The 27,804-nt window shown below is 30.4% G+C and overlaps 1 protein-coding gene across 3 annotated transcripts in view; it reads right to left on the bottom strand.

The window, feature by feature from the left end:
* Window positions 1-8,989: 8,989 nt before the first annotated feature.
* LOC136981653 (uncharacterized) overlaps window positions 8,990-27,804 on the bottom strand; it is a 56,870-nt gene continuing 38,055 nt past the window's right edge. The window contains exons 4-8 of one of the 3 annotated variants that reach the window (XM_067278006.1): window positions 23,036-23,224; window positions 20,321-20,464; window positions 16,759-16,852; window positions 11,346-13,417; window positions 8,990-11,291 (exon numbers count right to left, since the gene is read on the bottom strand). In XM_067278006.1, the coding sequence (XP_067134107.1) occupies window positions 10,395-11,291; window positions 11,346-13,417; window positions 16,759-16,852; window positions 20,321-20,464; window positions 23,036-23,224 (3,396 nt within the window). In that variant the 3' untranslated portion in view covers window positions 8,990-10,394. Of the gene's footprint in view, window positions 13,418-16,758; window positions 16,853-20,320; window positions 20,465-23,035; window positions 23,225-27,804 lie in introns of all 3 variants that reach the window. The other 2 variants (XM_067277998.1, XM_067277989.1) reach the window with 2 other exon arrangements.

Here is a 27,804-nt window from a genome sequence, read left to right on the forward strand (position 1 = left end):
TCGTTTGTTTTTGTGTTTTCAGTACATCAAGCTATGTGCAATTAAAGTTTCATAAACTATGAATACTATATTGCAATTAATGTATTTGAAAGTAAATCATTTTACTTAAAATTTAACGTAATGCTACCGTTGCTACCTAATTTCGCGGCGCTACAATCTGCAGATGACGTAGTAGTAGTGATTTTCAGTTATATGGAGAGTTCGATGTCTGTGTATTATACTCTGTACTATGTACAGTGCAACACTACACGCTATTGTTTTCTTTTTGAAAACCCGTTTCGGATGATCGCATATATAATCTAATTATATATATATATATATATATATATATACGTGGCACGATCCAAAAGTTCGGGGACTGCAGTAATCTATGACAACAAAAGCATGTATTTGAAGTTACAGCGTATGAAATGGATTCTACCAAACCACCTCTACGTGTTCAGGTTAATTTCACCCATGTCATGTGATTAAACCGCGAGCGCTGCTGTTTTTTTCCGGAGATAGTTATTTTTGTTCTGCGACGTAATCAAAGTGGAGTTTCAAGAACAACCTCCAACATTAAATTTTGTCAGCGTTTAGGTAAAACACCTACGGAGACTTTAAAATTGCTAAGAAAGGTGTACGGTGATTCTACCATGGCGAAGTCGAAATGTTGGAGGTTGTTCTTGAAACTCCACTTCTATTACGTCGCAGAACAAAGGTAACTATCTCCGGAAAAAACAGCAGCGCTCGCGGTTTAATCACATGACATGGGTGAAATTAACCTGAACACGTAGAGGTGGTTTGGTAAAATCCATTTCATACGCTGTAACTTCAAATACATGCTTTTGTTGTCATAGATTACTGCAGTCTGGAAATACTAAAGGCAGGAGGCCCCGATTAACTATATATGAACTTCCGATGCAAACCGGAAGTCACGTTATTTCAATTCTAAAATTTTCCCCTAAAAGAAGTTAGGTATAGACCGGCACGACTCTATTGTTAAAGGAAAAGTATGACGTACAGGGGAAACCCACTACTAATTTGAGGCGGAGAACATATAGGCTTATTTTAAATGAAGTAAATTAAAAATATGATTAAAAATTGCAGCCCGGCATTGTGACAATGCCACAATAAATAATTGCTCATTTTTTTATTCTAGCTTGTTTTGTTTCTTTTACGGTTTCAGTTTCAAGCATATAATATCGCTTTTTAAAGAAATTTTCATACATGAACTTAGGAGACAATATGGCTGAATTTAGACTTTATTGGTATTAGTTACAAAAAAATGCATTTCCGGTGTCATATCCCTCATCAGTTCTTATCACTTTTAGTATCTATATTCTTCAAAGATTTTTTTTTTACTATTTTAAAAACAATCGGGTTTTTCTTAACATATATTGTAATAATAGTTTTTAAAATATCACATTTAAAAAAGCTTTTCTTTTTATCCTTCTCATCCATTTATGATTTATTTCATAATTGGTCTTGTTCATGGAGTAAGTATACATGGAGTGGACAGTTCCTATACTCTCTATGCTTAAAACTTATCCACCGCACCTGAGCGACCTTAACAGCTGGGGTGACAATTAACTTTAATTAATGTGCGATGCGTTGATTGGTTAGTGTGTACATCCCCAACCACCATGATCGCTCGCAGCAGTTGAACATGATTTTTCCCTCACTGTCCACTCCATTTATACTTACTCCATGGTCTTGTCATTGAAGTAGGAGGAGTAGGAAGAGCAAATGCAATGATTAAAACAGTCTGCAAAATTTTTGAATAATTTTTAATCTTAATTATAATGAAATATTTAAATCTGTCAAAGAACAGTTTCAGTTTCATATATTAATATTTACTAATATATAAGGCTGAACTAATGTTTAACTATAAGATAGTGTAATAAGAATATAAACTAAAAAATAACACTTACTATAATTATGTATCTATAAATTAGTAAGTCTATATATTTTATTTTTTTGCATAGATTAATTTTACACAATAATAAAAGATATCAATATTAATAAAACACACAATGGAATTAATTTTTAAATAAAATAGTTAAAATTGTATCCTTTATTACTATGAAAAATGATCCAGCAACGAGTTGCTTAACTTTCCCGGCAACAATTGATGGCGCTGTATGTTATCATATTTTATTTTAAAAAATTTTAACATTTTTAATTATTATAAAATGGTAAAAAACTTAATTTCGAAGGTAGGGATGGGTTTTATGAAAATTGTAAATGCTAATACAGTAGAGCATCGATTATCCGACTCAATTGGGGACTGGGGTTGGTCGGATAACCGAAAAGTATGAAAAAATACATTATTAGTATAGCGTATTAGGCCTGGTTTAAATACTAGCCTTCCTTTCATGGTCGAGCCAATGCTGCCAGCTAAAACATGCAAAAATTTAACAAAAATAATATTAAAGTAGCCAAGACATAACCAAATATTGTAGCGCCACATTACTAGCGGACATTTGAATTTGCCGACTAGAACGCGGCCGGTTAACCGATAAGTCGGTTAATTGGGGGTCGGATAATCGATGCTCTAATGTAACGAGTAAAATCGTCATTAAGTCCGACCCTATTGTAGAAATACGCAACCCCCACTATTTCCCCACCCCTCGACCTTTACTCACCAAAATTTAATACCATCAATCCTCCTAATACCCTAATACACAAACCTTCCCTCAAAATTTCAGAAATTTTCGACAAAAAGCACAGGAGCTATTAAGCTTTAAAGAGGGTGAGCAAAATCGTACCCCCACATACAGAAAAACATCCCGATTTTTTTCGCCTTTCTCGAAGTTTTAAGGTCCCTGAGACCAAAAATGTAAAAATCTTGGGGGTCGTTTTTTGACCGATTGTCATACTTTCCATCTGGTATATATGTTATGACCGGCATTATTCATAATGCCCGATTAATCACTTTGTCCATAACATATATAACAAGAGCCAGAAAAGTGAAATCAATTTTTAAAACTCAAAATGGCAGTAAACTTAGCCCAAACAATTATTTTTACTTAGATTTGTGCGAATCGCGTTTGAGAATTTAACGTATTACTGCATCATCTGTGAATCATAACAAAAAAAAAAAAAAAAAAAAAAAAAAAAAAAATTTATATTCATTATGGAAAAGTCGTTTTATCATTAAAAAATACTTCCATATAAGCTGAAACTAATTTAGTTTGAACAACACCTTACTTATTTTAGTAATACTTTATTTAAACGAGCGTTTAAGACCTCTTTTCATAGGTCTATGTCAGATTTAACAAGAAAATTCGAACTGTCTTCTTAAATAGTTCGAATCTTCTTGTTAAACTTGACATTTCGATAAAGTGTTGCTGAAAAAAGTATTTAAGACGTTGTTCAAGCATTTTAAGGCGATATCGCATACAACGCATTTGCTATCAAGATCCGGCACTGAAACACATTTTTTTGCCTAGATCTTGATTTTTTGCTTGGATGGAGATGCGATATTATTCATTAGCATTATAATTGAAATGCTTTCCGTTCATTAAGGATTTCAATCATTCATTATATAACTTTCCTTTTGTTTTAATATTTGAATTATTAGCGACTCTCGAAAAAATTATTAAAAGCAATTACATATTTAATTTAATTATGTTTATTTTTATTGAATTTGACGCTAAAATATACTCTATTTAACATGATTCTCTCTAAATTTTTTACTAAACCCGATGGGAATATGGCCAATTGGCAACGCTAGGCAAAGCTCGTATTTTACACGAAACGTAGTCTCCCAGATGTGTCTCTAAGGTCTGGACAACTGCTGTTAGCGAAAAGTGTAAAGAATGGCGAGGAGCCACCATTGTTTTTGAAAGTTATGTTACTTGAAGAACTCTCTTCTTATTTCACTCAGGCGAGGTATCATTTATTCACATATCTTATTAACAGATAATTTCAATTATTCGACGGCTTGATATGCAGTTTTCTTTGATGATTTCAGTAGATCCATCGAAGTTTAATCAGTAGCATACTTTTTAAGTCTTTTTGAAAAATCTCCCGAGTTGTTTATATCGCCCTGGTCATAAAAGCTGCAATTGGTCATATTAAAGAAAGTAAACTTATTCATTTGTCTAAAGCGCTTAAAGTAATGTAAACATAAAGAAATGGATATTTTATTTCATTGCCATTTTCATTTATAAAATATTCGATTATTTGTTTTTTAAAAACAGAAAAAATATAGTGATTTTTAATAAACAATTATTTCATTTTCATTGACTGGAAAACAGCGTTTCTCGTTGGTAATGGTTATTTTATTTTAGGAGGAAAGGGAATTTGGTGATCATATTAACTTCATATGATTTTTAATATATACAAAATTAGACTGTTGGAAAAGAGCTGTTTTTTAAAAAATTCTTAAAGAACGAAATGTTTGATTATTGTTTTCTTTATTACCAAAGAATCAAAGTACGTTGACCTACAAAAAGTTTTTAAAAATTCCATAAAATGGCGCCAGAAAATTTCTACAAAGCTTAGTATGGTCATATATCCATCAGTTACTTTACAATGTTTTAATGAATTAATAAAAATGAAAAAAGTGCAAAAATAACTTGTCCAGAAAAATTTTATATGGTATTTATGTTTTTATACTTAAGAAATTATGTGAAATACAAAGATACATATATATAAATTCGTAGATTTCATCCCTTCGATGTATACCACAGATGATTATACTGTATAATTTCGTATCCTTCATTTTCTTATTCTTTGAAGTTCTGGATTCATGCATTCAATATAAAATCCCAAGACAAACGCTCAATGTTATTCAATTTCTACATTCAAATTCAGGCCTCATTCGATAAGTTATTTTTTAATGGTCATGATAATTAGTAGCATTAAATCGAATCATCGTAAATTGTCTTACAACAGGAGGAAGTCAGTCATCTCGCATGACTGGTCAAGGATGAAGACAAAGAGAATTTCATTCAAATAAAGATATCTACAGTTCAAATCGATGCTAAGTACAATAATTGACAGACTTTTATATAATAATTATTTTTTTAAAAATTACAGAAAATTCTTTATATTATTCAATACCAACATAAAGCATTAACGTCATTAACGTTTTCCTTTAAATTAATTTCATACCTCACTAAAGTTTGCAATATGTTTATTTAATACACGGTTTAATATAATACCCAAATGTATTAAATTCAAACAATACATGGAATAAAAACCATTGTTTTTGCGTCTTTATTGAAACATAATTTATCATTAAACCGTTCATTTTCAATACAAAATAAGAAAAATACACACAAAAGGTTGTTTTCGGTATTAAAATACATTGCGATTGGTAAAAATATATTTTCAAAATGTAAATGAGATATTATTTTATTAAGGTTACTTATAACTAGTGCTGACAATTGGGTAAATAACTGGAGTGAAACTTAATTAGTTCTTAGCAAAAGTGTTTAGCTGATCATTTGTTCTTATTTGGAAATGAACATTAAAGTTAATTGTGCTAACTTAAATGCGATAAAATTAAATAAAGTTTAATTGTCGATGAACTAAATACGGTGCAAACAGTGTTTTTAGCTACTGCAGTAGCATGAAGCTTGTTTGATTTTTAAAAAACATTCAATATCGTAAGATAACACGATTCAAGTCTAACTAGACGCTTACACTGACTATAGCTTATCATTTTGCTGACGTATTGCTCTGTTTGAGGTCGGGGTTTACTGTATTATCTTGTAACAGGAGACTAGTGAATAAAAACTAAAAGAAATGCCTCAATTACCTTATATTAAAAGAAGTACGTTTTCCAAACTATTAAAACCATTTATTGTTTACAGCTACAAAATTTGAAATAATTACTATTTTCATAGTTAACCGGATTCAGCGTCTTCAGGATATTACGTTGTCATTTGTGTCTGCTTCATGTCGTAGGATTCAAGATCTTGACTATCATCTTCTCGTTCAAACTCTCCACCTCTTTTCAAATCATGTTTTCTTAATTATCCTTTGTCTAATAAGCTCTCGACTTATGAGCTTGATCGCGATTTTCCCACGCTCAGTATTCGACAATATTTATAATTTTATTTCCAAAAATGTTCCTATGAACATTAGAATGCAGTCTCACTCAATACAATTTTACTTATATTTCTTATCTGTTACCGTAAACTACATTAATTAACCTGTACTTTGCACTACTTCAACGCATTTTTCGTTGTTTTAATCGAGAAAATGCGGTATTTTATTTCAGTTTTTAAGTATTCTTGAATTATGTTAATATATAATATTTTTTTCTTTACAGAATGAAGAGCTGATGGTTTTGACATTGGAAGAAGACTATGATGATGAAGTGGGCAGAGCATTCTTCTGCAGTTGATGAGGAGTGTCTTTCCTTTTTTCTTTCTCTACATTGGGCCGGCATCACGTCGATGTTATCGACACGACGCAGAAGGCATTCGACTATTTGGACATCTTCCGAAAAGTCAAATTTCTCTTTGTCGACATCTTTGGCATACTGAGCGGAGAGAGCTTTTTTTTTTTTTTTTTTTTTTTTTTTTAACAAGTGGGGGCTTCTCTTCGTTCGATGCGAACATGGATGCAATGGAAGAATATGAAAGGAAATTGAAGAATATGAACGACTTTCTCCTTTCTGAGCTTCTTCTAGTGTATTTAAATAATACAGTAATTAGGATGAAATTTTTTTAACTTATTAATCTAGGACAAGGCAAGAGGTTTTTAATTTTTTCCCTCTCGTCATACTAACATTAGTTTAATTAGTTTATAGCAACGCGACACGGAGCGATGCATCCCGGTAAAACTTTCTATAGGAAACTGGCCCCTATTTAAGTACAGTGGTGCCTCGTATAACGTACGCCTCGAATAACGGACTTTCTGGCATAATTGGTGACTGCTCCATGGGTGCGTTCTTTAATAGCGGTCGCTCTGCGTCTCCGCTACTACGGGAGTGCGCTGCTGTTTGTAGACATTTAGGCGGCACCCGCACTATCGATAGTATCGTGATGGAGGAATCTATAATTCTAAAATATGAGTTTTAAAAGGCAAAAAAAGGGTCCCAATTGTAAAATTTAACCATAAAATGGATTATTTGTTGAAAGAGCATTCAAAATAGCCTCGAAAAAATATTCGTAAAGACACATCACCGCGTGCGCTAACTTGCGCTTTCACAATTTCTAAATTCTCATTCATAAAACCACATAATGGATCCGGAAACGAAACTATCTGAGCCATGGAGGACGCCATGTTACTTTCCACCGTAAACTACTGCTACAAGAGGCTGTTCGACGGCGTGCACTCCCACCGGAATTTAGGAACGCGTTCCGCAGGAATTTTTAAACGGATGTCGTTCGCGCAGAGTTACGCGGAGGAATAAAAGAACGCACCCATGTTCATTTTTTTGTGATACAGTACGGTTATTTTATGCTGCGGAACGAATTAGATGTTTTACCATGTATTTCTATGGGAAAATGCGTTTCGTATAACGGACGTGCACATGGAACGGATTAAGTACGTTATATGAGGCACCACTGTATTACAAATGTGAATAAAACCCGGTAAACCACGTCACAAGCCCGTTGGCAAGGCACGAACCCACGACCAACTACAAGTGTTGTGATTTTATCCACTCGGCCATAACATGTTTAGTAATTACATTGTCACATACACTCACCGAAATAGTCTCTCTCGTGTTCAAATAAACACATTTGAAACAATTGCATTCAATCATCGATAATTCCATTCAAATGCATTACAAATAATAGATTACATAACCCAAAAAAGTTCTTCCCAAAATCAAACTTCTGGATCCACATCTCGGGGTGCGGTAAAATCGGTCAATACAATATGATCGAAGGTGAAGAGGCTCTGGTAACTATTTATTTTTGTCCTTGATTATTAAAAGTCAAATTTGAATTCTTCTAAAGAAAGATTTACTTACCTCTGATATATTTATTTTTATTGATTATTTACAAGTACTGTACATAAAATTTTTTCAAAAGTAAACTGAAAAAGATTTTAGGGATTGTTTTATTTAATTATTATGGAGTAAATATATAAAAAAAATGCGTCTAAAAAATAGAAATGCATTTACATATGTAATACTTATTCTAATGATAAATACAAAGAATGAACGTAGTACCTTAGTGAGATTATAGTCTAATAAAGGAGAGCAATACGTTGCGAGTTAAAACATATCTACTTATTAACCTGCATAAAACATGGTCAATTTATTCAAATTTCTGAGATAGTAAACATCTGAAACAAATCCTCCTCACTCAGAAAATTCCTCATCAAAGTGTCATGCTAAATAGAGAATAATTAAAAAGAAAACTTATTTTCTTTGTTTCAAGATTCTTCTCAGCCAATTTTGTCAACTATTTGTTAAGTTATAAATTCCATTAGCAAGTGTAATTTACATATAAAGAAGTGAGAACTTTACACGCAAAAGAACTAAATGCTTCTTACGAAGTCTCTTGTCATCCCCAAATAAGAGAAGTGAGAAAGAGCCCAAGTCCTGAATTTGAGCTCCATTTAATTACAGTGCGTTTTAACATCGGCATTTTAAATGACATTTATATCAATAAAAACAAATCAATCAATTAGCAGATTTAGTATTATCTTAGAAAATCCATTCAAGTGCAATTTTCATGCACTATCCAACTTAAAAGATGTCCTCAACTTGTTCTTATATGTGACATTTTGATATTATCGGGATTATTAAGAATTCCAGGAATTTTTCGTCTGTTCCTGCCCGCCAAACCGAAGATGGGTATGGCATTTACATATTTTTTTAAAATCAAATATGAGAAATAAATATATAAAGTATAAAAAGATTTCAGAAGGAATAAACGGATAATTAGAATTACTGTTAATACAGTGAATTAAAGTATAGTTGCTAATTACACATCAGGATAAAAGACAATTTTTTAAACAATAAACAAACACATAACATTTTATAATATACATACACAATATGGAATTTGTCATAATAATAAGAGGCCAAAAGTATAATTTTAATAATTTTTATTTAACCAGTGATAGTACATTCCTTTACATCTGATAATGAAAACATATAAAAGATACAGCAATCCCTATTATTTTCCTCCTCTTTTATAATTATACATAGCTAAGTTCTTTTTATATATATAAATTTTGTGATCTTTGGACACAGTATATTAATTTGTCTTCAATGACATCAATTTATTCTTATGCTATGCTATAAGGGCACTTATTCAAAAAAAGGGCATAACTTAACAGTTGCACCAAATGGTGGTCAGATATTGCTAGCCAAGTCTTAGTCTTTGTCATTGAAAAAGAGATGACAAAGCATACAACTTTTTAAATTCTATAAACATTTCACTTTACTATCAAAAGATTTTGAATATTTAACAATGAAAGAAAAAAAATGGAAGAAATTAAACATATGATTTGAGCTGCCCAATAAAATTTTCTTTAAAATTACAAAAAAAAATCTAAAGTTTTTATATATATATATAAACTTCAAGATTATTAAAGAAAACAAGAATTATATCTTTCTGCCAACCTCAAAACAACAATTCATCAAATTCTTTAGTAACATGATACAAATTCACTTTTTAAGAATCTATATAGCCATTTATAGGGACAAAAAATATTAAAGAATAGTCCCCATAGTAAAATTTACAACAGCTACTCAAAAATTCATTTCCAAATTAATTTTTATTTGCAAAAATTGAGATTGAAATTTCTCTTTTCCAAAAGTATAAAACATTTATGAATCTATCATTCTGATGACTTTATGCCACTTTTATTTAAATTTAAATGATTTCGGAAGATCCATAAAATAATGACACGAGAAAGCGATCAGAAAAATATAAAATGGGAATATAACGTAGAAAATTTTCAAATCATCAATGTATGCACACAAAATTTCAAATTGTTAATGATAAAATTTAACTTGTGATTAAAGCTTTTCCCATTAATAAGTACAATTAATGTAGTGTCATTTATTGAAACGACATTGGTTTCAATAATATTTTGCAATCTGAATGCAGATTTTTGAAATACAGTCTGGAGCGTGGTTGTTTATTGGAAAATTGTTTTTCTTTCTTAGTGAATAAGCACTAAAGTTAAAAACTTTTATAGTTAAATGGGAAAAAGTTCAATGTTATCAAGGCAAATCCTTAGTTTGGAAGCATACAGGTGATTTCTAGATAGTCTCTTTGAATGTATATTTGATAAAAACACAATAGTTTCTTTTAAACCAATTTGAGCTATTTATGGATCAGCCATGTTATTGCAATTATATGGACATGGGAAACATTTGGGTTCACTGCCCAAATTTGGCAATGACTGACAGACATCTGCAAGGATTTCAGACTAGATATATATTTATAAAATTTGCATTCATATGCAAAAGATAACTTTGGGATTTACTTCTGAACTGGTTCACTTTCTTGTGTTGAACAAACAATTTCAGATTCCTTATCTGAAGCGGTAGGATCGACAAGAACTTCTTTTGTTAGCTGTTCTAAAGTGCCTTTTTCTTGATCTGGCTGATGACATTCTTTGGGTTTGTCAGTAGATTTTGATCTGTTTCCAATTTGTTTTGATTTTAAGTTAGTTCCCACTTCAGATGTTATTCCAGTTTTGCTACCAAATTTTGAAGTGGGCACTGGTTTTTGAGTAGAAGGCATAGAACGAGACATTGTTTTTTGTGTGGAAGGTACAGATCTCTGCACATTTCTTGAAGTTTGAGATAAAGAATTTTGAATAGAACTAGACTTCTTAATGGGAACAGGTCTTCTCTGTGTTGCCAATTCCTTAGGAGCAACTGCAGAAGGTTTGGATGAAATATTTTTATTTGCACTATCTTTAGTTTGTTTTACATCCGAGTGCTTTATAGATGATTTACTTGGCAATATTCTTGATGTTTGGGGTAATGATTTTGATTGAGTATTTGAAGTTGAATGGCTGGTGGTAGAAACTGTTTTTAATGATGATCTCTGTGAAACTGTTAAAGATGGTTTTTGATCTAATTTTTTTACAGGATGAGTAGTAATGTTAGAAGAATTGGTAGTTGAGCTAATACTTTCTGTAGTAGTTGAAGTTTTTTGTGGTCTGGAAATTGTTCGGGTTGTGGCACTTGTCTTTTGAACTGATGTTATATTTGTTTTTGTACCAGAAACTCTGATAGTAGATATTAATGGAGCTGATTTTGGTCTGGACTGCACAGGCTCTTTTGACTGGACAGATTTCTTTTGATCGAGTGTTACTTTTGATGTTTTAGGTGCTGAAGATATCTTTTGTATATTAGGTGTTGTAGATACCTTTTGTATATTAGGTGTTGTAGATACCTTTTGTATATTAGGTGCTGTAGATACCTTTTGTATATTAGATTTAGTTACTGATGATACTGATTTGTCCAATTTTTCTTTTACAGTTTTCTCTGGAAGAACTTTCTTCTTTAAAACATTATTTTTTGGTGTAGGTTTTACATCAACTGTAGATTTTGCAGGCTCTTTCTTTGTTAGTTTAGAGGGTCTAGTTATAGGAGAAACAACTGGTAACTTTTTAGATTTCACTGCAGTTTTGCCTTGTGTTACCTGAGGTGTAGAATTTTTTGAGGATAAATCTGGTTTTCCACCTTGTATATAGCTCCAACCGCCATCTTTTTCAGAATCAGAATCTACATCTTCAGTGACTCCTTCTGCTTCAGGAACTCCATCAGGAATTACAACTAAATCAATAGTAGTTGCAGACTGATCTGCTGAAAGTGAATCTGAAAGTGTTTTTTCTTCTTTATCTGCAAGTTGTTCAAGTAACTGACCTACTTCAGTGGGTAGACTAGATTGTGCAGGAATATTATATTGCACATTTTCCACAGGTAGACAGTCACCAATTGAAACAAGTTCATTTGGTTTTGTTTCAAATTCTGGATTTTTTGAATTTTCACCCTCAACACTTTCAGTTAATAAATCAGATTTTTCTAAATTATTGGCAGAAATCATTTCCATTGGACTGTTAGTGTGATTTATAAAATCATCTTTCTTTGGTTCAGAAATTATAGTAGTTGAATTTGCACCTAATGCAATATTTTCAACATGAATTGGTTCTAACAATGCACCATTATTAGTACTGAGTAATAAATTTGTTTCTGTTATATTTGATGGTTTATTTTCATTGAAACTTTGATTGAAATCAATCAATTTTTCTCCAGTGTCATTTGAGTTCTTAATATTACAAGATTCTCTAGAATCTGCATTGCCAACTGCCAATTCAGTTTTCTCTAAAACAGTATTTTCAGATAGTGTTTCAAAATGTTTGAAAGTTTGATACTCATAATTTATATTTTTATTATCTTGAGCACTAGCTAAATTAACATTATCAAAAGATATACTTTCTATTTCTTTTGTATTTTTAATATCAAATTCTGGAGAATTACTTTCAACAGACACATCACTCTCTTCTAAGGGCCCTTCTTCCAAACCAGAATCATCAGGATGTTGGGGTGATTGTGAAGTTGTTCTTATCAAAACTTGATTAACAGCTAATTCAATTGCATTGTTAACAATTTCAGATGCCATTTCAATTGCTGTATCACTATTAACTTCTTCAATTTTCATATCTTCCTTTGAATCAAAATTAATTAATTGAATATCTTGAAAATTACCATCAGATGGTTTACTTTGGGAATTTTCTTGATCTAATATGCCAGAATCAGCTAATGTTACAGAAGTTGTAGATTTACTTTCATGAGTTTCATAAGAAGTAAAAGAGATTTTAGCTGAATCTAAATCATCATTTTGCATTTGAAATTGTTCACTAGCCAACAGTTCATCAATTGGTGGGGTAGGTAATTCACTGAATGCTGTAGTTTCAGGCATCATGCTTTTTAAACCTGATTGACATGTATCTTTAAATCCATTTGTTTCAAAATCTTCACCACCTTCACCTTCAAGTGGATGGAAATAAAAATTTGTTAATTCTGATGTTTCAGGTGACTTGCTGATTTTAGACAAACCTTCTAAACTGTTAGGTTTAATGGCAGTTTCACTAAATGGATTAAATCCAATATTGTCATTTTCAGAAGAACCATTCCATGAACCTTGGTACCAACTATCAACTTTGGTACCATCTAATAAAAATGAATGCGAAGGAGGATTTTTTGGATTTGAAGCAAGTTCCTTTGGATCTTTCAAAAATATTACAATAGCAGTTATGTTATCACTAGAGCCATGTTCTTTTGCTTGTTGTACTAATCTTGAAGCCACATCTTCATAATCATCAAATGGATGTTCTACAATGTAACTATATATGGCTGATGCTACATCTGATGGATTCAGCCTATCCCATAACCCATCACAAGCCAATACAAAGAAATCTTCATTACCTTGTAAAGGAATTTTGACAACATCTGGTTCTGCGCTAACATAAGGTTTGTGTTCAGGATCGCCTAAATAAAAAAAGAGATATTTAATTTAGATTTATTTTATAAATTTACACACAAAAATCAAATATAAATTATTTAATAAATTTGATTAGTTTGAACTTTTATCTAATTGTCAATTAAGCTATATATTTTAAATTTCTTTATTCAGAGTATAATAAATTTTAATGTCTTAATATAACTGCAATATTCCTCCTGTTCTAAATAGAGAAATATTAATACAGGTAAGTCTTGGTATTCATGAGGATTAGATTCCTTAGAAATCTCATGAATAACAATTAGGAAGGCCTATGGAAAAATCAAGTTAAGGTCCTGTAGACTGAGCCAATATGGTTGAGCTGAAACATGTTGCTATCTAGGAAATATATGAACTTTTGCAAATGATTTAATAACCAAATAATAACTTATGTATATTTTATTTATATGTTTAATTATATTAAAGCATTAGTCTTGCATTCTACAGTGATTATGGAGGAGTTACAAATAGTTTGAAAACATTGAGTTGATGTTGCTTGATGGGGTTTATTATTATTAAGTCCTTTGATATTTCAATTTATCAAGAATTTCTACCTTCTTCTTAAGACTTAAAACCAGTTTCTTATGTTTTGCCACATTTTCAAGAGCAACACCACTTCTTTAGGAAAAGTCATAATAAATAAAATACAGTGGAACCTCGCTTAACAAGCACCTCGCATAACAAATGTTTTGCATAATGAGCAAAATAAATTGTGAAAAAATGACTCTCTTAGCAAGCAAATTTTCACATAACAAGTGGCCAGGAGAGGAGAAGACCCGGATTGTGCGCATGCTCCATCTAGCACTTGTTCAGCCAGCATCTTAGTGTCAATTGTGATCACACATTTTTCCAAACCTTTTCCAACACATTATGTATAAACATCAACAACCATAGCCCATTATATAATAAACACACCAAACGATATGCCAAATTCTTGGGTTATGTAAAGGCTATAAATAAATATTAGAAATTAATTAATTTGACTAGAAGTGTGCAGTTATCTGCCATCTCGTATTAAATTTAATGACCAATTCCAAATTAAATTTTAGAAACCTCCGAATTAAAAATTAACTATTTATAATTATTAAATTTAATACGAGATGGAAGCATAACTGTCTACCTCTAGCAGATTAATTAATTTCTATTATTTAAGTATAGTCTTTACATAGCCCAAGAATTTGGCATATTGTTTCGTGTGTTTATCATACATATTGTCTGTGATGTTTTTGTTTTCTGCAAATCAAATTCACATTTCAGGTTGGTTTATTCCACGCTAGAAGAAAAGATGATGAGTCACGCTCCTTAACAATGTTTATTGTATAATTTTCTTTGTACAAACATTATACATAAAATATTTGAGTATATTTTTTGGTATGGAACACATTATCATATTTTACATTAATTTCTTTGGGTAAAATTGTTTTGCATTATGAGTAAGACTGGAACGAATTATGCTCGTTAAGCGAGGTTCCACTGTATAGGAAATATTGTAAACAAATTTTCATTTGCTGTATATGAAATCACAGTACAATTGGCAGACAAGCACACAAAAATGAAGTCAAGGCAGATGTAGAGTTCACTATCAGAATTGTTTTGATTTCATAATTCAAATTAAAAAAAAACTTATAAAAATATTCCTATAATAATACAGTATATGTGTACAATTTTATATACATAAAACCTCATTAAGTTGAAATTTGAGAGGTAAAAATCCCAATTTTAACAAGTTTAATATCTAATTTTCTCAAATTGTTTTGTGGGCAAAATTTCCCATTATCAAAATTTTTCTCAAGAATTTGTTCATAGAATGATTACAAACTTTGTACATTTTAATGGCTTTTTAGAGTGTGTTGTCAAGGCACCACTTTGTGCTCCAATCATAATGCCACCAGCGCACTTTATCAGTAAAAGTATGCTGACATGAGGTTATAATGGCATGTTGTTGTGTTTAGCAGAGAGCTGTATAAATATGATATGATTGAATAATGTAATGATTGAATGTATAAATACAATATGATGAATAATAAATATGATTGAGATATTGTTTATCTCAATAATATTTATTCACATAGAATATAAGAGAAAATAAAGATTGTCTTCAACGGGTGGAGGATACATGAAAAAATAGGTTTGAGTTAAAAGTACCGACAATTTCAATTTAATGAGACCATATTACAACTCTATATACTGTTTATGGGGCCTGTAGACAACTTCAAGTTAATGCAGTTCAATTTAGTAAGATTTTACTGTATTACAGTAATAAAACAATTTAAAAATGTCTTTAAAAACATTTTATTTTATAACTTATACATCTCTTCATTACTTAAACATTTAGTACCGCTGGCAATTGAAATCAGCCCAGAAAATTACCATATTTACTCGTGTATAAGATAATCTCGCATATAGGACGAGGTGCGACTTTAAAGATCAAAATAAAGAAAATTAGATTTATTAATACAATTCTAATTTTATTTCGTTTCAACACAAATAAAATATCAAATGCACATAAATGCACATGTTGTACTACAAAAATTACTGGCTTTATAAACTTTAAGGAAAAATCTTGTAAAATCGACAACATGATTTGTTCATGTAAAGCTGGACAATTGAGAACTTTTTTGCCAATTCTTAACAGTCGAATCCACTCCGTTGATTACACTTATGAGTTTCTCCAAATTCTAATTTTCGAATAATCATCTGTTTTCACGTGGAATGGATTAAAACTTATATCGAGCTCCCGTGTGATTTTGGAATTTCAACTTGAAATTTAATTCAAAAGCTTTACTTTTCTTGGCACTATTTATCTTTAATCCTGACAATACACAAGAACAATTCAAACGACCTAGATAAAATACTTTGGTTTTTAAACATGAGAGGGTGAGCATCCAGTAAAAAAATGCAAATACACAGTTCACAAAAATTATTGCAAAAACACAAAGAATCCTTCGCTTGTGTGTATAGGACAGTATTTGAAAATGATCCACAAACCTATTTCTTCAAAATGATTAGAATCAAATTTTGTTATTGTATTTTTCTTACTAATTCTTTTATTTAATTTCATAAAAATACTGGTCTGTGAGGGCTTAGAATAAAAAGAAACTAGTCTGTAAACAAAGTTCACATAAAAAATGAAATGAAATAAAATAGATTAAGAATGTTTTGAATTGAATAGCATCAAAAATACTATCCCAAGTGTACTTCTCTTCTATCAGAAAATATTTTGCTGTTTTGCACCAGATATCCTTATATAAGAATAAAATTTTCACAAAATTCAAAAATTATATAATTAAACTTATAAAACAAACAGTATTACAATATAAACTTATCATACCTAAGGCTCTTGAAACTGCTAAAGTTCCATTTACTCTCCAAGTTCCTAAGTACATTACACATCCATTTAGCTCTTCTATTCTCTCTCTTTCATCCTGTAAAGAGAATATAAAACTAAAATAAATATGAACATAATCATATAATTTATGTATATTATAAATTTTAAAAATTAAATTATATATATATATAGTAGATTTCTGATTATTCAGCTTAATATAGTGATGAGTCAGATAACATGGAGTTTGAAGATAAGGCATTTCCTGTACAGTCAAGATCATCAGTGAATACCGTATGTGGTTTACTTTTTAGCTGTAATACAAAATACAAAATGTTTTTATACGAAATTTTCAGCAAAAGCAAGCAATTAAGACACTGTAATTATCATAATGCATTAGCAATGGAATAACTATGTTTTATGAAAATGTTTGTGATTGCATATTTACATAATATTATTTAACAATATTGTATTGCAACAACAAGTACAAAATAACTACAAAAATATAATTATTTTTTACTATTTGTTTATATAAAAAAACTGAATGCCTGATACATTTATTTTTTTATGAATGTAACCTGTGGGAACTTGCAAAACTATAGCAACAAAGGTCAATTCCATTTACAGTACTTAAATAATATGTTGAGTTTGGAAACATTGGGTTTTCCTATTCCATTGGTTACATAAATGGAGATAAATATCAATTAATGACACCCCAATCTTGGCCACTTAATTAAGCGAGGTGGCCAAGTTTAATATAAATCAAACTCCATCTTGATGGAGTTTGATTTATATTAAAACTTTCACAATTTTACAAGGGAATATCAAAGATGGACACATGAGCAAGATTTTACTGTATTTAAAAGAAAACATCTACATTTATAAAAAAACATCTTATCATATTATGATAAAGAAATATTAAATAGTTATAGTTTTAGAATCATACATAAACAGTAGACTCAGTTAACTAGTACCCATGGGGCTGAATAAATGTAGCTTGTGTGTGCAAAGCATGAGTTTACTCACAGCATGCCAACTTTAAACTTAGAATTTCTGATAGAAATTAATTTTATTTTAATTTTTATTTAAAGTATTATTTCTTCAAATTTTTGTCAGTTGCTTGAGTTCCAGTTATGGAGACTCTACTGTATTTCCAAAATCAAAAATTGGTTAAAATAAATAACTACCTTTCAATTTTAAAAATAGCTTAATTCTATATTTGTTTCATATAAAAATCATTTATGAAATAATTTTACAGGAAAAGTTAATTTATTACTAGAAAATGTTTCAATTCATCTATTAGAAAAAATATATTTAGATGTAAAATCAATTTTCTTGTAGATTAATGGAATTTCTGATATTAATCAATCAAAGAATCAAGGAGTGTTTCAAATCATTTCAAGTATGCTTTTCTTTTTTTCTGCTTTTTTCTTTATTCTACATTATAAGCAGAAAGTTAGAGAGATGTTATAAATAAACAAACATCATCATCAAACCCAATATATTATAAAGCTATCCTCCAACTAATGCCAAATATTATAGCCATTTCTAGCCCGATAACATTCGGCATTAGTTGGAGGATAGATGTTATAAAATAATAATAATTAGAGTTATATTAAATATGTATAATTTCTCAAATATGACATATTGCATACAAATTGATTATTAAAATATAATCTATAAATGAAACTGTGCAATAAAACTACTATCCTGGTACTTTAATAGAGCTTTTCAAATTACTCAACGATATAAATGTATTTGAGACACATTGCAGATATTACTAAATAGGTAAAGACTGAAATGAAATCAATTTTTCATATTTTGAATGATAATGATTTTGTTAAAATTACAGCAGAAAGGAACAATAAAGGAAATACTAACACTTAATTGAAAAAGTATGATATGTATATTCAAAATTAACCACAAAGAGAAATAAGCTACATTAATAACTAAACTTGTTAAGCATTAAAATAAGAATCAGCAACTGTAGGTGTAGGTCTTTGCAAATAATCTGCAACTCCTGAAACATTTGGAACTGCTAAATCAGTTTTCCAAACATAGTTTAAAAATGTTCACAATGGAAAAAAGTTCCTTTCTATTGTACCAGACATTACCAGTGTTAAAGTTGTACAGATGTTTTAAAAGTTTGTAGTCAGTAATTGCATGAACTGGTATGTAAGAGAGAAAGGAAACTGGTTTGTGGACTGGGAAATAAAACTCAATACAGGGTGCAATTGTCAATATGAAAATTGCACACACACACACACGCATTCTCTCCCTGAAAATCTTGCCAAATTTTAATAAAATTAGTTTTAAAAAAGATAGTAATAATAGTATTCTAAACTACAATGACTAAATATGTACAGTAAGTAAGAAAAATAAAACCAAAAAACAAGTAGAATGATGATGATAAACTAAAAAAATAATAAATAAATAGTGGTAAAGAAAAGATAAAAATTATAGTGCATCAGAAAAGTTGGCAAATAAGGCTAGTTGCTAACTGTACTGCTATGAAAGAATCATTGTATTTGTTTAATTAAAAAGTTCTTTCACTTTAATTGAATGACATTTTATTTTGAGTATTTTTCCTTCAATTTCTGTTTTCTAAAAGTAATTATCAAAACATATTATGTTTGCAACTTAAAAATAAATGTCATTAATTAGTAACAGTAATAAGATAATACAGAAGAGCATCATTTATCCAAAAACTGGTCAACCGAAACATCGGTTAAACGAAAGCATTCCAGTCGGACTGTTGTGCTGAATTGAACGTTTTTGATATTAGATTAACTTCTAAAGTATAATTTTTTTGTATTTATATTTTTCAATATATTTATTTTGTTTGTACAAAATAAAGAAATAATTTTTAATGATACAATAGCCTCGATTATTATTATAAAAATTTTCATTAGGCTTAAAATCGACAAAAATTCAACACGAAGCAACACGCAACAGAGAAAAATTTCAACATCGGATAGGTTAATATATTTTTTCGTACATAATTGGTTGTCCAAAAAATCAGTATCCGAACAACCCCAGTCCCCAATTGATTTGGATAAATGATGCTCTACTGTACTAATAATTGTTAAGAAGTTAGTTTATTATTTGATGTTTGATATTATTATACAGTTGAAAAAGTTTAGAATAATTTAACACCATCACAAAGTGCCTACTCTTAAATGACAATAACTAGGTGAAATAAAAATAATACAAAAAAATTAAATATGGGGATATTTAGTCTGGTCTTTTGGCGATATTTTTTATCTAAAAATATTAATTTCTAAATAAGGTGCTAAAAAGTCATAAGTTTTTACTTAGGTGAACAATGTTCAAAAAATTTAAAATATTTTATTCTAATAGTTGGGTTAAATCTCCTTTATTCTGAATTACAGATTTTATTCTTTTTTGGCATACTATCACTAAGTGATTGACATTGTTCTGATTTAGATGTTTATATTTTTTAATTTATTAATTTCCTGTAGTTAAAGAAAATACATTAAACAACATAAAATGTTTACTTATAAACTAACTATATTTTAAAATAATATATTTGGCATGTTTAATTTACCTTTCTATCAGGCTTATGAGGATTTGTAATAATGTAAGGGTCACCTTCTCTGACAAGAATAGCTTGAGAATCTCCAACCCATGCTACAAATAAAGCATTCTCCTGAATAAATGAACATACTACTGTGCATCCACTTTTAGTATTCTGAAAGGACCAAAAATAATTTATCAGTTATAGACAATTACAAAAATTATTCTTAAAACAAAGCAGAACCATAAAATTATTAAAAATTAAAATATATTTAAAAAATTGATCATTATTCTTATGAAATTACATTTAATCTAATGAAATTTTATTAGAACTCTTTTTATTCACATGTAAATATTAAAAAATATCTACTTTTATCACATATGACTCCATCAATAGCAATAAAATAAAACATTTTTTTAAGACAGCTCTTATTACTATCTAGTGTAATGAAGTGAACTGAGTGCAATAAAGTATTAGCTGTGTATTTGTGTGGAGGGAAGCACATTACATAAAATAAATACAACCCCTCTTCTTCACACACAAGCCATTCACAGTCCAAACAGATTACCTCCCTTAGTATATCCTTGGAATAATTATTATTATTTTTACATTTTTCATGCAACTAATTTTATATGTTTTTATATTAAAGCAATGCTTTAAAGTAATGATATATAAAAATACATTCTACACGTTTACTTTAATTTTAAAAGAAATTTTAAAGAATAATGTATATTATCAATTTTGCTACTTTTTGTTTTGTGGTGGTGTTAATTGATTCAGCAAATGATCAGATCAAAACATATATATATATATATGTATGTGTGTGTGTGTGTAATTATGATTTAGAATCTGATATCTTCAGATAACACCACCACAAAACACCGGAATGTATTAAATAACATATTCTGAGAAACTATATCTGGTGTGACGAAAAAAACAAAAGAAAAAGTTCACCACAAATGTTTTCAAATTGCTATGAGTTCTTCAAGTGTTAAACGGAATTTCTGATGGAATGGAGCAATCGGTTAATGAAATTTGAGAAACATTCGAATCTGTTATATGAGCCACGCAGGTGTACTTGTACGAGATCTTGACATTTAAAGTTTGAAGTCCATCAACCCTTGCCAGGCTATAGACAAAACCAACTCATTGTTATAATTGATGCACGTGTGATTGAGGGTCGATTTATATATGTGAATGGCTTCTAGCCATTTTAGGTGTTCCGCATGTGATATAGTGCAGAGGAGCTTCGCCTGGTTACCTTAGCCTTTTTCTTTTGTTTTTTGTTTCATCACACCGGATATAGGTTCTCAGAGTATGTTACTTCAGATAACTTTTCCACTCTGTTCTATTCATACTTATTTTCTTCCATAATGTCTCTCTACTCCATTATTTTTTATATACCTTCTTTCCAGGTTTCTCCTGATCTTCCTCTCTCATTTTTTTATTATTTCTGTTCCATGGCTATCCCAGGCAATTTGCATCCTGACATAATCTAGCCCTATTTTTATTTCATCAATAATTGATTTCTTTATGTTTAATACTTTTTAAATTTTCTTCATTTTTTATTTTGTGCACAAATATTAGGTGGCCCAATGTACAGGGCACCAAAAGGAGTGACTAAACTTTTGATTGTGTGCATTACATGAAAACTAATCATTATATGATCAAAACTAAAAGTAATGGCAAGTTATTTATACCCTTAACAAGAATGGAAACTGAATGTGAGGTTAGTTCTTCAATTAAAAAAAAAGGAGGAAATTTGATGCTTATCTATGGTATGTAACATTGGTTAATTTACTGAATAAAAAAATACAATAAATTGTGAACATCAAGACCAAAATTAACCAATGTAGGCAAAGAACAAATGAATATACAAGAAAAAAAATCAGCAGTAAAGTGTCATTAATTTTTGTATAAATCTAAACAAGAATATAAAAATGTGCCATGCCACATTATCACCTACTTTCCACAACAGCACAGAATTGTAATTTTGCAAAAAGCCAAGGAGTTTTAACGAACATTACAAATTTTAACTTTTCGTAGGATATTTTTCATCTCAAATATTTAGACTACAGTACAATACTCTTGATAAATATTACAACAACCTACATTTAGCATTAAAGTATGGTGGTGATGGTGGTGGTATTGATGAAACTGAACTTAAAGGAGATCATTAATTTTCTATACTCTTACCAGTAGAGACAGAGTCCAAAAATGTTCTTAATTATTCACTTTATTAACTTACTCTGTTCTTTTGTTTGTTTGTCTATCTAGATAAAATCTTGTAACTCAATTTTCACCCACTTCCCAATTTCTGAACTAGTGAAAGTTTGCAAATGTATATATTCCCAATGACAATACTTTTTTTTAGAGTTTGCAAACAATTTTAGCAAAAAATTAGTAAAACCTCACAGAGAATAATGTATGTTAAATTAAATTCTAAACTAAGAAGAATTTCAATAATTCAATATTATGTATGTAAAACTAAAAAATAGAAAAGAAAAAACACTTTTTATTCACATAAATGTGCAGATAAATGATGAAAGCAGACTACTAGTTTGATGAGTAACAAAATTATTATGTTTATGTTCTAAAATTTAAAAATCAGAACAGAAAAACAATTTCAAATAAATATATGTAAATTTAATACATATGTTATTTATTTATAAAACATGGCGATGCTATCCAAAACTATAGCGTAACTTTTGAAATTAAAATAATTTTATATTAAATTATACAAACCTCTCCTTTTGATCTTTCTACAATTTGATTATCTGTTATTTGAAATCCCTCTTTTATTGCTTTTGTAATATCAGTTGTAAAGTCTGGATGATTAACAATATTCTCATGTAAATGAGAAGCAGCATAATTAGCAGCTCGAATGCCAGCATGACCATCAAAAACACCATAATAACTGAACTGTGGAGTATTCTATAATAAAAAGTGAACCATGTAAATTCAAACTTTAATAAAAACTAAAATAAAGAATCAATAAATTATATCTTATTTTTTTTGCATACTATGAAAAGGATTAGTTTGAAAACTGGATATACAGCACACTATAATCTAGTCATAAATTAATCACAATGATATTGTTTATTTTTTTACTGGAAAGTAAAATTCTATCATTGAGTTTGTGTTATGTAATGGTAGATATATCCAATACAAATGATTTATGTTTTAAACTCTACAGATACAACAGACTATGTAAATTATCTTAATATACAGTATGCAAGTAATGCAAAATGTTTGCCAAAAGCCAAGTTTTCAAGTTACCTTACATCAGTGATTATCAACTCTTAATGAAATAGAAAAAAATTTCTAAATATAAGAAACTAATATAACAGTTTGTAATATAGTATGATCTTTATGTATCTGCTTTAATAAGCTGTTTTCTTTTATATCTCTTTTCCACTTATGAGATGAAATATTCAATACAATGAGCACTAGTGTTGCCATCTTTTCAAAATTGCTGACCCGGACAGCAGGTCAGGTTTGTTTGAACAGAAGTTCCTGATGCATGGTAAAATAACATTGCACATGCACAATGTTATTTTACCATGCAAAGAATAATGTGCACACCAGTTCTAAACCAGTTAGGGACTTGTGTAGGAGCAACTTAAATTAAAAAATGAAATAACTTAGTTTTAAAGATAGTGAATTAACTTTTGGTGAGAGTGCAAAGTCTTTTGCTGTTAAAATAAAATAAATTTATAAAAATATTTGCTAGTATTTTGTTTCATCATAATTTCAAAATTTCTCTGAAATCCCAGACATAATTAATTGTTAACCCGAACAATGAATTAAAAACTGGACAGGTGGCAACACTAATGAGCACTGACTGATATTTATGAAAATAAAATATTCTAATCACAAAATACAACAAAACTTAAAATCCCATTCATTTCAATTGGGTGGCTAGTAGATTCAGTTTTCATTTTCTTTGTTTCAATATTGTCTTCAGTTACAGAATAATAGATGTTGTTACTCACCTCCCACAGAGAAAGACTTTCTAATAACAAAAACAAACCCAAATAAACAACAAAAAATAGTCAAAATTTATAGATAACACCACCACACAAATTTAAAATGAAATTCCTTAATTAAATTATAATCTAAAACTAACCTATAAATTCCACTGTTTGATTTAAGTATAACTCAGACAACTGCTTATATAATAATTATAGATTATAAAATGACTCTAGAAAGAGCATAAGCTACTGTACAATAATCTCACAAGAATAAAATTTATTTGCAAAGAATCACATTAACTGTCTCATCAAAGTCAAGGTCTAACTATTCTACAGTAGTTGTAAATTATTAGTAAAAAAGTTCAGTTGCCATCTGTGCCCCTGGAGTGAGTGCTCTCAAGAGTCCCACTATGAAATATAAATACGAGTAGATGATGGAACATTGTACACGTGTGAATGAGTTGGTGCAGGTTGCAAGGCCAGTTATACCCTTCAAGAATAGCAGCTCTCATTAAACTATCCCTAATGTGATTGTATCTATTGCAGCAAAAAACTAAGAGAAATAGTGTTTGGTCCTCCTGAATACCACAATCGCATTGTGGATTGTCCAAGGTTAAATCTATGCAAGTATTGCTTAAAGTTGTCGTATCCTGTAAGTAGCTGAGTGAGGGTGTAACTAGGGTAAAAGTGGCAAAGAATTGCAGTAGTGTCAATCTTGGGGATGAAAGTATAGGTGAGCCTACCAGTGGTTCATGGTCCCAGCTGTCTTGCCAGAGAATGAAGATTTGCTTCTTGACGTGATTGTTGATGAATGAGGTAGGAATGTAACTGAAAGTACTAGTGACTGAAGACTTTGCAGCTTGTTTGGCAAGACAGTAAGCAGTCTCATTGCCGAGAACCCTCGCATGATCCGGGACCCATTGGAAATCTATTCTAATGTTGTTGTCTAAGTGTCTGAGAATGTGGTGTATGAGATAGACAAGTTTTAAGTGGTTATCAGACTTTGCAATCCTGTGTAAAGCTACCCTGCTGTCAGAATAAATGCGATAGTGTAAGTAGTGTCTTTTGTCCTTCCTATGCCTAATGTGAATTAAGCTCATATAAATAGCTAAAGTTTCTACCTGCGCTATTGAGCAGTGTGAACCTAGATGGAAGCATGCACTGTGAAGCTCGTGGCCTATGTCGGAGTAAACTACAAAAGCGGCACTCACATCATCACCCATTTTGGAACCATCAGTGTAAATTCTAAACTTGGGATGATCTCACCAGGATCTTCAAAGTAAATGTCAGAGGCAAGCTGATGGGAGAGTATTTTTGTCAATGCTGAATTTTTTGATATCATCAATCAAGGTCAAACTGGGGGGAATCTTACCTACTCTAATTATTTTATAAATAAATAAATATTTTTTAAAAAATTTAATTATTTTGTCGACATCTGAGTCGCTATAATCTCACCAGGGTAAGGTGACGATTTTCCTGCCAAATAATGTGTTTAATTTCTAAGTCGACAGGGATCAATCTTGACATTACCAAACGGTACTAGTGGGTGAGGTCCTATAAGCCTTACAAATGCAGAGAACTGCAATTCTTTGAACAGATAACAGGTTCCTCTGTATTACAAAATTAAGGAAAAAATTCAACAAGAATTTCAAAGATATCAATAAATTTTAATATTCAATTTTAAGGTTTCAAGCTAAGTCAACAGAACCAATATTCTAAAGCTTTTTATTTTCTAAATCTTTTGAAATTGAAAATTTATAAAATTATAGTTTTTAAGCATTTTCCAGAAATTCTATCTGCCATCCTGACCTGCTATATATTACTTTTTAATACAGAGTCCCTCTAATTCATAAGTCTCTTTGAGGTTTCTGCTCTCAATGGAATAATAACCAAAACAGACATAGCAAAATGGCTCATATCAATAAGCATAGAATCTCTCCAAGTTTTAATCATATCATACAGGTGCTCTTTATATCCACCTCCAGTGATGCAACAAATGCCAATCCTGTATTAAAGTTCCTGCTACATACATTCAAACATCTTGCTGTCAATAAATATCATTGATTGCATGGATGATTCTTTTTTGCAACTGTGCTAAAACACATGGTAGAGGGGCATGTACACAATCTTTGATGTAGGCTATAAAAAAAAAAAGTCACATGGGATTAGGACAAGTGACCATGGAGGCCACAGAAAAAAAAGGAGAGTCGTCATAAAAAGCATGTCCAATCCAACAACCAGGAAGTTCAGTATTAAAGTGATGGTGCATATCTGAATGAAAGATGGAGTGATGGAATTTCATCTTCTTTAAGAATGAAATCTTCACTGTTGTCTTCTAATTGTGGCATTAGCCACTGTTGCAGCATATCCAGATATAGGGGTTGGGCAAAATAATTCAAACACCACAAAAGATCACTTTTTGTTTGCTAATAGGAGAAATAACTCCCCTTCTGCAGATAATACAGTTGGAGGAATAAACAAATATAAACCATGAACAAAATTAATGTTCAAACCAATACTGATGCTAATTACTTAATGGAAGTAAGTGGTAGAAATGTTATATATTGATATTATCATCATTAGATATAATTATTTTAATTTAAAATATCTAATATATAAAATTATAGTTTACATGAAATTTAATATCAAACCATTGTCAACAGATGGAAATCATGTTAAAATTTTTATTTTAGATCCAAATTAACATTTTTCTCAAGAAACCCCTCAAACAGGCTCAATAATATTCAAGACTGGTGATCGGGGTGGCCAGAGTAGATGCTTAAGTTCAGTTTCATGATTGAACACTACCTATAGGGATAGGAGCATTATCATCCTGAAACATTGCATAGCATTGGAATGAAGTTGGTTACTCAGAATATGCAGATACCTCTGGGCTGTTTCTTTATCTTTCAGGACAACTACAGACCCATCAAGCTGAATATATTGCACCCCAAATCATACATAAACTTCTGCCATGCTTGACAGTGGATTTAAGGCATTCAACATTGTAAGCTTCACCTTTGAACTCCAGACATGATTGAAGTGGGAAACAGTGAAAGTTGACTCATCTGACTATTTCATGTTTCCATGTTTCTGACGTTCATGCTTTGTACACTGCACACTGATGTTTAGTGGTGTCAACAAAGGTTTGACTGTTGCAGCATTCCATTGATATTACCTTTGTGCCAAGCATGCTGAACTGTTTTCATTGATACTGGTACCCTTGCACTTGCAGCCAATTCTGCAGTAATTTGCACTGCTATAGTTTTATGTTTTCTCATTACAATTTGCTGAAATGCTCTTCTGTCCATCACATCTGGCCTTGAATTTCAATCACAGCTGCTTCAGTCAGCAGATATTTGACTGTCATTGCATACTGAGATGTAATCAAGGGAACATTAGATCTCACTACACTCATCAACTCAACTACTCAGGTCAAAGTAGTCATGTACCAACAATCTGAAATCTATTAGGTCTGACATAATTGTGCCCCAAAAACAGACAAATTTTGATATATTTTTGCCCTATAATTCTTACTCC

Source organism: Centruroides vittatus, unplaced genomic scaffold, assembly GCF_030686945.1.
Source record: "Centruroides vittatus isolate TY-2023 unplaced genomic scaffold, ASM3068694v2 contig_1168, whole genome shotgun sequence".
Lineage (NCBI taxonomy): Eukaryota > Metazoa > Arthropoda > Arachnida > Scorpiones > Buthidae > Centruroides > Centruroides vittatus.